The following is a 13,622-nucleotide window of genomic DNA, read 5'->3' on the forward strand; positions in this document are numbered from 1 at the left end:
AGCCCCGCCCTACAGTCAAAACCCCTGCTACCGGGGACATGAAATTCACAATTCTGGTAGACGGCTTTCTGTTCTTCATTAGTGTGATTATAACTTTGCTCACATGTGTAATAGTAGAGAAAAATAGTTTCAAAAATTCAAATCTTTCCCCCTAGGACTCATATGAGGCAAGAGTAATACATTTTACATTATATGTCCTTTTTACTCGAAAGAGGCATCATACTAAATTTGGGGAAAAAAATGGCCACGTAGTTGTTGAGGAGAAGTTATAAAGTGACTCGGGTGACATAATTACGGGGACAAAAAGAATAAAAAGACACCAGAATGTTGCAAACTCTTGATCTTTGATCGATAGCTTTTATTAAGTATCAATTTCAAGGTCAAAAATACATACTCTTCTATCATCATCCCATATGCATCGTCTTTCGTTTGCTTGGATACACTGAGTTTTGTCATCAAAGTACTCAAAACATTCGATACACTCATAAAAATCCCCATCTGCAAACCTGTCGCACGTTGCTCTGATGGTATTTTTGCAGACTAAAAGTAAAAAAAGAACTATAAAATTGCATCATGCATTCTCAACTCCGATGGTAAGCTGGTACACTGTCCATGGTAGCTTTATGGTAGTCTTACATGTACGCACAATTACTGATTAATTATACATGTACCTAGTCTAACTTATTATACTCGTATTACGCAATACCCGATTATAATATTATTGAAACTACATATGTCAAATCATAATGAGCAACTTTTCCAACGACAGCCTTGTCGAAATCTTAACAGCATTTGAGTTATAAAGCGAAAGACTTTTAAGGCAATATACCCTTATTTGAAGGACCAACCCATTTTCTTGATGTCATATAAAAGCTTTTGATTTAATAGAGTTTTTTGTTCTACAAAGTACTATGTTTCAACAAAGTACTTTCAAGAAAAGAGATATTTAGGGAAAACAACACGATGAAACCAAAAATCAAGTATCAAATGTAGTGTTGATGTTTAGTTGTGCTTTATTTTCATTGAAAACATCCGTTTTGTAATGTATTTGAAATATAAACTTAAAAGCATCATATGGTAGAGCATAAACAAAAGAAACAAATTATTTGAATTAAATGTTTAGTGAAAACTTTGTGTCAATTGTAGTATCATTTGATTGGTTTGACAAAGTGTGATTTTATCATCGTATTTTGTAAAATACAGTACTATATTTTACAATATCATCTGAATTGTGCATCTAAAAAAATGGTTAAAAAAAGTAAATTCTATATGAAACGCAATTAATCATGGGTGTTGCTAAAACGCGGAACGGAAAACGGAACAGAACGGAAAACAGAAAATCTTATCTAATGTTATTTACTTCATAGATTTGTTAATTATGCTAAAACGATATTTTAAATTTTTTTTGAAAGATAAGCAATATTAGATTATTTATTCAAGAATAATTATTAATATTTCACTCGATATTCATATATACCTCGGGGTTCAAGCGATTCTCTTTCAGAAGCATTCACAATTCTCATTATTCTTGATTAAAAACGTCTTCTTCTAGCTTATCAGCTGATTTCAATACACGGCTGAAAATAAAGAAGTCTACGGTGTTTTGAATTTCAACGGACCCGGGTGATTACGTTGAAAAATTTTGCAAGGTCTTCCAAGTTACTTACAAATGGAGAAAACATGTCAACATTTTCCATTATAAATCTCCGTAAGAAATCTGTTTTCAATCCTGTGAATTTTTCCGATTAAAAAAATGATAATGTGTCAATGAAGTTTTGTTGGATATTTCCCGTTTGATCTATTGCCATTGCATATTTTACAGCTATGTGTATTTTTTTTAAATCGTCCAAATGTACTGCATGACTATTTTGGGATCGACAGACTATAGTCCCAATTTATAATCGGAAAATCAAACCAGGCAATGTCTTGATCTCTCTATTCGGATCATATGAATATAGCTGCAGGAATAAACAACTGCCAAGAAATGCAAACGTAAACAAAATTGCATTGCTAAAAATGATAGTTTCACTAAGTACCGGGTATTTTAATGTTTAATGTATTTTAAATGTATCGTCTGTATGATTTAAGATCGTAAAGAGCACCGAAAATTCAATGTTGATGTAAGTATAAATATAAAAATACTCATTAAACTCTTTCACTAACTGCGTAAGTTACGCTGATGTGCCAGCAATACCATATATGAAAAATAAGTAAAAGTTGTAGCTATTTTGCTCGTTCAATCATGTTAATGTTTCACAATTCGTATAAATTTGATTTTTTTTTCGTTTTGTACTCAATTAAAGCCAAATGAATACAATGCTATATTTGATAGACATTCATAAGAATATCAATAAGGCAGCAACATGTTGATAATCATTCATTAGATATGAATAAATGATACAAAGTAAATCGTTCTTGGCCAGTCTATACCCTTTTAAAGCGATAAACGCGATATGATATTTTCCGTTTGCCTTTCCGTTCCGCGTTTTAGCAACACCCATCCAATTAATCATAACATTGTAATGTCATCAAAAACATAACCCTGTTTTAATAGTTTTCACATTATTACCTTCGTTATTTCCTTTTTCCTTGTTTTCTTCCTTATCATCGCTGTCATCGCTATCATCAGAACTACTTGTATTTCCGTTGTCACCGTTATCTACATCGCCATCTCCATTATTTTCATTGCCATTTCCGTTTCCCCCATATCCGTTATACGCTATGTAAATGAATTATAACATAAACACATATCATTCTCAAATTCTCGTCAATAAATCACGTCTAACTTTGTTAACCTTTTTGTTCTTTAATTTTATAAATCTATGAAAAATTTTCCACCGAACATCCCTAACAATTAACTCTTAATCAAAGTACGGAGGTTGATTTTATCGATTATTATTTATCTTAAAATCAACGAGATGTTATTTTGCTTGGCAAGTAGATTATAATATGTATTTGAATTACGCACATTTTTATACTATGAATTCTCGGACTTTTTCGATGAGAATTTCGAGAAAACCTCTTAAGAATCATGTTGTGTAATATTTAAAAAAAGAATTGATTTCATCAAACTACGGACTGTTTCAAAAATTTGATAGATCCAACCAATAATGAACTCTAGTCTCGTTCAACCAGATGCTCGGCTGTCTCCGTTAATCTCCGACAAGGAAGAGATACCAGGTCACGTGATAGCTTCATGATGCGATCTCTAACTATAGATTGACTCTCTGCTTGTCGAAGATGTACGAAGACAGCCGATGATTGAACGAGAATATATTGAACTCTGGCGTAGGAATACATACGATTGCAAAAAAAATCTAAATTGTTCGTACTATTTAAAATCTGACTATTTTCAAGGTATTTATAAATACGTTTCCTTTAAAAAAAATGCTTCAGCGTATATTACATCGAATTAATCGATTATTTTGAAGAACTAACTCTTGACAGCGGTGATTATTTGTGCTAAGGTCCAAACACTGTGTCAGTTTCAGTTTGCCAGAGTAACTGCATTGGAGATTTGATTAGAAGCAACTCCAAAAAATTTAATTTATAAAAATAAATGTTATTTTATTGTAAACATCGAGTAGATCAACGGTAATTTTTTTATTGACGTACGCATTTTTATTTTGATATTTTAACCAAAGTTGTTTAATCGACCATAAAGTACTGAAAAGGAAGTTTAAAATTCACAAGAATTCTGAACTGCAAAGTTGAGTAAAAAAAAGTACAAAAATACACCATGATCCCTCGATTAGGATATAGAACCAACCGAAAACTAATATATAGACATAAAACATAAATAGCTTTAGCCTTCCTCATCCTTGAATTGAAATATGAAAATTGCAAAATTGGCGGACTTGTTGATAAAATGTACAATGTTATTTAAAGCACACATGAATTCATAAATATGCATTATTTCCCTTTTATCTTCGAACACTGCCAGATAAGTTGTCGGTTTCTATTGTTCTGTTCATCGCTAAACACCTCCATATAAGGCCGATAGCATTATTCATGCTTTACCGCATTCATGAATTTCATTCTTCCGAACACGTAACATTGGACAGAAATACTTGTAGAAACGCGTTTTAAACAAAACAAATATATCAACCACTGCACTGGTAAGGAATATATCCAATGAACGACAAAGCAAGAACAACTGAAATCAGATACACATAGTTCATAAATTCTCAATCGTTGTTGAACGTTTTACTGTATCTGTTATAACATCGCACATGCGCAAACAACTCATGGTGCTACATGTAGATTGTGCAATGAGTGAATGACCGCATGGGTTTTAGAAACGGAGTGTTTTGTAGAAACCGATTGAAACGATGTAACATTGTTCTTTCTTGGATTTACTATCATTTATCTACTGTGTTTGATAAATCGACGTCGAGGTTACAAGATGCAGACGTTATGCACTTTGTATAAACGACACACGTGTTCGATATACATACGAAGTAAGGCAGCAATATCAGTGCAACATGATACAGGTACATTGAAAATTATTCAATTCTTTCGAAGAATAAATATATTTTTTTCATTGATTGATAGTACTCTTTACTCATTTGTTACTCACATTTTACTACAATGTGTAGTTAATGCTTTGGAAGTACGTGTAGCCTTAATGTTTCGATCGGAGAGCACCCAACTGTAACTTTCTCAACCGGAATATATACCCCAGTGGCAGATGTAAAGCGATCAAAACTAATATGGCGACCAAATGCTTTATTAATTCATGTCAGCCTTAATATTTATACAAGGTCTATAATGTAGTTAGATGTTATTCCAATTTTGTTTGTATCTGTGTAAAAACGAAGTGACGTTTCCTACAAAGTACTTAGTAACCATATTCAATATACATAAAATGTTATCGAGCATTTGGTATTTAAGGGTAACGAAATACTCGAGTAAATACCATTTTCAAAGGTTTCTTTTTAAATCTGGAAATGCTACCAAAATATTTTTTTTATATAAAAAAAAATAAAAATAAAATTTTGTTGCTTCCGATGACGACCGGAAATGACGGACAAATCATCAATACCCAATCTGCACATCTACTCTAAAACAACATTCAGCAACAGTTTTGAAGAAACATCATCATTGTCAAAAAATGAAAGAACAAATGAGACCAACAATTCAATGTAGCACAAAGATTGTAAAAAAAAAATGTGTAAAATTCTATGACCATAGTCTTCGTCTATTTTCAGAGATATAAAATGATTCTGAAATGATCATAACATAATTACTTTAAAGAGAAACCTAGGATTATACAATTATTAAATACGTAAATCATGGAAAGATTTGTCAAATAAATTATGTCAATGATAACCGATTTAATGAATATGTACTTATTAAGTCAATGAATATGGAACTCACCGTCCGGATTTGCCAGCGTCTTCTCTAAGACAAGACAGGCCAGCAGAATTAAAATCACACTATTCATCATGAAATAGGGTCCACGTTAGGAGTACTAGATAAAACAAGGAATACAATGGAAAAATGCATAAAATATGAATATTAAATTTGATTTGTATTTTTTCTGTGTTCTCTTATTCTTTTGAAGATAACAAAAATCAACAAAAATAACAATATATTTATGTCATGGTATTAAAACACCCTGAAAAAATATTTTTAAAAAAAGAGTTTTAAAACCAAGTAATGGTAAACTTACGCATAAAAACAATTACATGTTAAACTATATAATCAGAAGTTTGATTATATTTTGCCTTTAAAGATTAACTTACCAACAACAGAAAGTTCTCTTCGTCTCCTGAAACGACCACAGCTCTGAGAAAAAAAAAATGATTCAAATTTATAGACGAGCAGTGAAATTTCCTCCTTTTAAATATTATTTATAATAAAGAATATGCTGACAGTTTTAATGTTATATTGTTGAAAAATAGATGCACGGTCATAATATATGATTGACGAGATTTAAAATTACTGAAGGCATTGCTGACTTCTGAATAATTAGATACATTACGACACTTTAATTAAGACCATTTCTAATTCCGTCGAAGGTCGTTTCAAGGCCCAGTTTTAACGTAAACTCTTTTTTACTGAACTAAATTACGTGAACATCGACTTATAAACTAAGTGCAGGTGTTATTTTATAAAATTGGATATTTGTATAGCTGGACGATAACATTATATTTCCATCAATTAAACATTGTCTTTTTACAGTGAAGTTCGGTGTCAAATCTGATAAGTAATGGTAACAATCGTGATTCAATTAATAGGTCTTTTAGTTATAATTAATCTTATTTATTTGTGTTTGTTATACTGAAAAATACGCAAATATTTTGTCTTAAATCAAGATTTAAATTAAAGTATAATTATTACGTAATATTAAAAATTGCCAATAATTCTATTTGTTCAGAAACATGTCTGAACGTTTTCTTTCAGAATCTGATTTCATAGTAAATAAAGTATTGTAAAATGAATATCAGAAATAAAAAATATTCTTGCAAAATGACTTTAATACAAAAGGAAATGTAGCATTTATTTGATCGATGTCAAGCATCATTTTTAGGGTAAAGATAAATGCTTCTAATTTAAAATTCTAACCAATTCCTTGATTTTTACGTATTTAAGAAAACCGCGTAATAAATTAAAGGAAATGCCTTTCTTAAGTAGATTACGGAAACGTATATTAGGGAAACATTTATTTATGTAAGGCAAGACAGAACTAAAAGAAATTGTGTATTCGTCATAATTTATAAAGCCCGTTTAACAGGGTTACTACAAAACTGGGTTACGCAACGTCCGTACCCTAAAGTAGAATATTTTCTTCATTAAATAATGTATCACAAAGTATCGCTTATTGTTTGCAATTTATATTATAAAACATTTTATCGCAATTTTTGACTGTTTGTTAATTTGACACGATTTCAGAGAAAATAAAAATATTTAGTTTTGTTGCGATGCACTTCTAAAACCTTAAACCTTTGTCAATAGTCTACTCTGATAAAAAAGAAAGACAATATTTAGTAATGTATTGATTATTATGATATTTCATAACGGTTAATAATAATCTCAATCAAACTATGAATAATAATCTAAATCAAGCTATTAATAATAATCTCAATCGAACTATTCTTCAGTGTTAGGGTATATTAGATATGGTGAATTTCTAATAAAGCTAATGTATAAATAATGACTCTATCTATAACATTTTAGTTTATTTGGGTTTCTTGCAGGCAGATAAAGATACTTAATGTTAACGTAACACACAATAGAACAAAAAATACTTTCAATAAGTTGTAATCATATGTTAAATTAAAAAGGTGACCTCAAGATTCCATTTGCTCCCCCCCCCTCCCCATAATATTACGTATACAAATTTACAATATAACTAGTTACTTAAACAATAAAATGCTTTCCTTGGTGTTTCATTCGGGATATAAAGGTAGCAACATTGCAGAAAAAATACATATAACGCGGGTTATGTAAATTTTTCCGCAATGATCGTTACCTTCATAACCCTCATGAATCATCAGGAAAGGATTTTTTTGTTAATATTAACATCTTTCTCTAATAGGGGGAATAATACTTGGTAGATGTAAATATATGTTATAAACTAGTGGGTATTGTTTTTTTTGTTTTTTTTTTTTTTTACAAAAAACACATGTCTCCCCTTCTCCCAAAGGATTGTAATATGGGGCAAAGAACTATATATGATAAGAGTTAAATTTGGCCCCCATAATTCGCTATTTTTTAAGTGTTTCGGGTACAATAAAATGTTAACTAATTCTTTAGAAGAGTTGATATAAAATATATTTTTCATCTATTTATTTGATTTATTTGCACTCACTGGCAGTATATGACGTCAGAAGTGACGCCATTCTTATAATTCAATCAAAATCAGCCAAAAATTGACATTTTTCTTATCTATTTACGAATGGGAAATATAGAGCGCATGCTTGAACAAGGAAAATTTTTTTGTCATTTATTCGTCTTGGCTAGATACATGTCTGATTAAAATATTTTATTTGTTCAAGAATGCGCTCTATGTTTTCGGAAGGAAAACTGCTTGAAAACAAGCTGTTTTACGCTAAAAATGCAAAATGGCGGTAAAAGGTTGTCTTTACAATATCGTATTTCTAAATTGTGGGCACTTGAACCAAAATGAATATTATGTAAACACATCACATATATATCTGTACTAAGAAAACAAAGAATGATAGTAAAATGATGATGTTCATTTTAGGGGGCCATTTTAGGCCCTTATCATATATAGTCCTTTAATAAGTGAAAAAGAATGATGTCAGCTATATGTTATATATCATCCATATATAAAACAAGTCATTATTGTGAGGAATATTTTCATGATAATTGACCCCGAGATCCAAATAGGTCAAGGTCAAAATTGTTGCTCTGGGGCACGTTTCTCAAAAAGGCGTAAATTTGGGCTTAAGTTAGTCCGACTAACAAAGTTACACCATTATTTAGTCGGGTCTAAATTGCGTTTCTAAAAGTGGCGTTAGTTAGGGTTTAAATGTCAAAGAACTTAGACATCTCCGCTGAGTATTAAGCATGCGCATATCCTATTCTGTTTTGCTTTGAGGCTATGATTATATGTGGTGGATCAAATTTCCAATTCATAGTACATGTACTCAAGAGTACACATATCACTAATATAATATACCACTAAATGTGCATAGTTCAAGTTATTTATAATAGTGTATATTAATGAAAGTAGAACAAATGCCTAAACACTTCTTAACATAATGAAAAGGACTATATATGATAAGGGCCTAAAATGGCCCCCTAAAATGAACATCATAATTTTACTATCATTTTTTGTTTTCTTAGTACAGATATGTATGTGATGTGTTTACATAATATTCATTTTGGTTCAAGTGCCCACAATTTAGAAATATGACATTGTAAAGACAACCTTTTCCCGCCATTTTTGCATTTTTAGCTTAAAACAGCTTGTTTTCAAGCAGTTTTTCCGTCCGAAAACATAGAGCGCATTCTTGAACAAATAAAATAATTTAATCAGAGATGTATCTAGCCAAGACCAATAAGTGACAAAAAAATTTTCCTTGTTCAAGCATGCGCTCTATATTTCCCATTCGTAAATAGATAAGAAAAATGTCAATTTTTGGTTGATTTTGTTTGAATTATAGAAATGGCGTCACTTCTGACGTCATGTACTGCCAGTGAGTGCAAATAAATCAAATGAATATGTGAAAAATATATTTTATATTAACTCCTCTAAAAAATAAGTTAACATTTTATTGTACCCGAAACACTTAAAAAATGGTGAATTTTGGGGGCAAAATTTCACTCTTATCATATATAGTTCTTTAGAGAAATACAGTTGATATGAAAGAGGCAGATATATGAGGTTTCAGAAACCAAGTAGGCACAATTGTACATATTAATTGAACGAAACAATGCATAGAAATTAACTCCAATATTCGTGTAAAATTGAAATATTTCTAGAATGCAGGGACAAGGTACAGTATTTAAGCCCGCATACGTCTGCAGAATGATAAGTCATGCTTCATATAGATATTTTGACACTTTTAGATACTGGGATAAGGCTTGATTCTTTTTGGGATAAGGCTTGATTCTTTTACATCACATAACTACATTATTCATAGAAAAATAATATGTCCATTAGTTAAGGATTACGTTTACTCAGGGTTTGGGATTTCAAAAAATATTTTTACAAAGTTCAATATCTGAAGTCCAAAGTTGTTTTAAAACCATAAAATAACAGCGCTATTAACAAATATTGATGTTGATATTCATAATTTGTTTATCTGAGGAAGATATGCGTCGACAAAGGTAGATTAATATTGAAACAGAGGAAATTCGGAATAAATTTTTTTCATTTTTCTTATTTTCTCTTAAAAACTTTCTGTTGCAATGTTATTGCAAAAGTTAAGTTTCTATATGTTTTTTCATATCATTTTATATATTTTATGGTTGTATTTACTCGTATATAAATTTATATCACTGGCTGGCACGCGATCGGAAAAATCTGTAAAATGCATAAAATTGATTCAAGATAAAATATCTCGAAATTTTGATCATTGACCTTATATAATGTTAATGTCAACATTATACAGGCAAAAAAAAAACAGTCTTTGGCAATCAATTGTTTGGAGCTCCTATTAGTCATTTCTTTGTGATAGAGGAAATTCGGACTAAATTAAACCTAAAATACGAGCTTCAAACGATTCATTCAAAAATAAAATTAGTAAAGCTATTTATATTTTATCATTTCCCAAACTACAAATTGTATAATTATTTCCAATAATAACAAAATAAAGAAAACCTTGAAAATGGTGGACAATTCTGACAAATTTTGACAATTTTTTCAAAAAACATTCAGAGGTCACTAGCAGAAAAAGTAGGTCATTGACGTACTATTTTGAAAGTGAAAAATAGCACCACCATAGTGGGGCTACAATGTACAATACGTAGTTTTTCGTTTCCTATTAGTGAATTTTTTTTAGCCCCTGAGTAAACGTAATCCTTAAACAGCAACCAACTGAAATCGAAAATATCTACTGTATAATATCATGTACATAAGCCTTGTCCATGTCTACAGAAGGAAGAAAAGTTCCATCCTCTGTTCCAATATTGAAAGAATGTAGACAATGACATGAAGACGATTCTTGATTATCTGCAATTTAAATGATGATAGTTTTGAAAGATACTGTCAACAATTAAAAACACAGGAATTTTCAATATTTGAGACCAGGCTCTCCCCTACTCCCTTACCTGTTTTTAATTTAATCATTTGATTGATTTGGGGTTTTTTCGGGGGGGGGGGGGGGAGTGAAAGTAATATATACCGTATACAGGGAATTATTCTCCCCCGTTTAATATTCAACCATTTCACTCTTTGTCATTGGCAAATTTAAGACAATAGATCTAAAATTGACATACACTCTGCATTCTAAAACATATTTTAAAGTAATATTTTAACAAACAAAAATTGATTGTATCTTAATGCGAGTTCATAAACATTTCAAATAACATGTAGCTTTCAAACGGTTTTGTAAAGATACTAGGAGTAAAAAATTCCAAATGAGAACGCGTGCGTGTTGTAAAATTGTAAGTAATAGGAAAGGAACATACAACCACACACAATGACAAATTCAATCTGTAAACGTTTTGAGTTGCTCCTATTAAAAGGAGTATTCTCAATATTTTGAAATAAGTTTCTTTACATAGGTTCAAATTTGACTAGAAACATTAAATTCTTGCCTATGCTTACTGAGTAATGATTCAAAAATCAATAAGCTATTCGTGCTTATATACATTTATCTTGTCGTGGAATACATTGTACATGTTTAATTTAGAATTATAGCATCTTTTTAATTATTGTGCTTATATCATTTATCGGGGTATACCGATTTTTAATTTTTTGTAGTTAAAGTTAATTTCATCAACGAGTAGTAATGTATATTACATACGTTTAATAAGTTAAGCCCATTATTTTTCAATTTAATTAATTCAATCTTAATTTATTTAGAAAAAGGAACAGTTATCGAACAATAGGTATTTTTAAGTTATACGTACATGTACAAATATTTTAATAAATGTGAATGTTTTCCCTAATAACAAGAAAACAACCCAAAATTAAAATTCTCTGTTTATTTTGCCTTAGAAACAAAACACTCGCCATTTTTGTGCACAGACTAAGGACTTACGCCTACCCATTGGCAAGCGTAGATTTAAACCCAAATTTAGTTCCGACTAAGTTTCCGCCTTTTTGTGAAACGCAACTTAGTCTGGTTTTGGGGTTTAGTCCCCAATTTAGTCCGGAGTAAGTTTACGACTGGACGTAGGCTTTTTTGAGAAACGGTCCCTAAGTGAGCGATGTGGCCCATGGACCTCCTGTTTTCTTTTTTATGTCCTCCAAAGGCTGGCAATAAAGAAGCAGCCTATTGTGACACTTGATTTTCGAAAACCTGATAACAAACTATCTTTTTATAACGCTTTTTAGATTTAGAATAAAATGATTTTTTTTCTAAGAAATGAATTCAATATTGATTAGTTTTATACGATATAAAAAAGCTTTGAGCAGTTTACGCTTTTTTAATTACTAGTAAGGTCCAATATTAATTTTTTGAAAAACAACATCTGTAATTCATTAAGGTTTTTTTTAAGAAACAGTCAGTTATCCTTTAATGAATCTAGTATTTTACGGACACGAGAAATGAAAAATAGGATTTAAAATTCCACTAAAACTTAACTTTTGCGAGTATTTTATCAAGGAAAATGTTCGGTCAAAATAAAACGAGAAAATTACTCCATTTTTTTTTGTACAATACACTCATTAGAGTTTGAGGTGCCTCAGTTTTCGTGGTATTCGTGGGTAGCTGTCAACAACGAATTTACTACATCCTCAACGATAACTGATTTTTATTTTTGGTCTCTTCGTGCGTAAAGATAACAGAAATGATATATAAATAATGGATTAGGATTTCAGGATTTTGGAAAGTAACCGTTGTTTTTTTAAATTTAATTCTTTTTTATCTATTTTTTTTTTTTTTTTTTTGGCTTGTTAAGATTTTTTGGATGACTCTGCCCCTTCCACTTCCAAAAACTATGCTACGTGCCTGCAGTTTACGATATAAATCAAATAATAGATAAGTTCATAAAATTCGGGTTGTATTCTGGCATCCTACAGGGATAATCGCAACTTCGTGTTAAACTTCACGGAAAAAAATCATGAAAATTAACGGCTGAAAACCTTTACACTTAATATTTCACCGGTAAAATGTTTATCTGTACATAAAATTCATGTCATGTGTACACGTAGGACGGTAAAGTATTCAGAATGCTTAGACAATGAAATGATGTAAGATAATAAAACTCTAGATCGCTCTCTATCTCTCTCTCTCTCTCTCTCTCTCTCTCTCTCTCTTAGTGACTAGAACTCCTACTGTGCGGTCAATGTTTAAAATCATGCATTTATTTTACAATGTAGGAAAATCTGTGTGGTTACAGAAAACAGAACACACGGTGTGTGTTACAGGTACATCCAAAGTAAACAGACATATCATCAGACTTTAGTTTTTTTTCAAATCATCAATATACATATTCAGTTTACATATAACAATAATGATATCTCTTCTAAACATTTTTTTTAAAGAAATATTAAAATATATATAAAAAGGAAAGACATGTATTGAAAAATCGACCACAGGTACACTTGTTTATAATTTTTCGAAAGGAAACCTCGTAATGAAAATGGAAAATCCTTAGTGGTACTTATGTCTTTTTTTATTAAGTTATATGTAGTGAAATTATGCTTTAAATCAAGTTTTATTTAAATCAAACTGAAAATCGTCAAACGTAATTTGAATTTCTGGTAAGGAAACTTGTTAATGTGTTGAGGTTTGTTACTAAAGAAAGAAAAATAGAAAAAAAAATAAACTTTGGTAGAATTTATTTGAAAGTTGTCCAGAACCGAAAAACAAAAAATCAAATCGAAAAATTTAAAACCCGACCGACGCGACCCAAAAAATATTCCAAACGTAACACTAGAAATCCATCTTGCCCCTTCCCCCCAATTGTCGAAACCTGTATCCCAGGGGACATGAAATGTTCGTAATCTACATCATTATGATTCAGTTCTGCTCACA

At 30.6% G+C, this 13,622-nt stretch overlaps 1 protein-coding gene across 1 annotated transcript; it reads right to left on the reverse strand.

Moving 5' to 3' along the window:
* Positions 1–334: 334 nt before the first annotated feature.
* Positions 335–5,877, reverse strand: LOC128173261 (phosphatidylinositol 4-phosphate 5-kinase-like). Its single transcript, XM_052838978.1, has 4 exons — positions 5,748–5,877; positions 5,380–5,473; positions 2,570–2,719; positions 335–540 (listed from the first exon to the last, which is right to left on the reverse strand). The coding sequence occupies exons 2-4, from the start codon at positions 5,447–5,449 to the stop codon at positions 362–364; spliced, it is 399 nt and encodes a 132-aa protein (XP_052694938.1). The 5' UTR covers positions 5,450–5,473; positions 5,748–5,877; the 3' UTR covers positions 335–361.
* Positions 5,878–13,622: the final 7,745 nt, after the last annotated feature.

Source organism: Crassostrea angulata, chromosome 2 (assembly GCF_025612915.1).
Source record: "Crassostrea angulata isolate pt1a10 chromosome 2, ASM2561291v2, whole genome shotgun sequence".
NCBI lineage: Eukaryota > Metazoa > Mollusca > Bivalvia > Ostreida > Ostreidae > Magallana > Magallana angulata.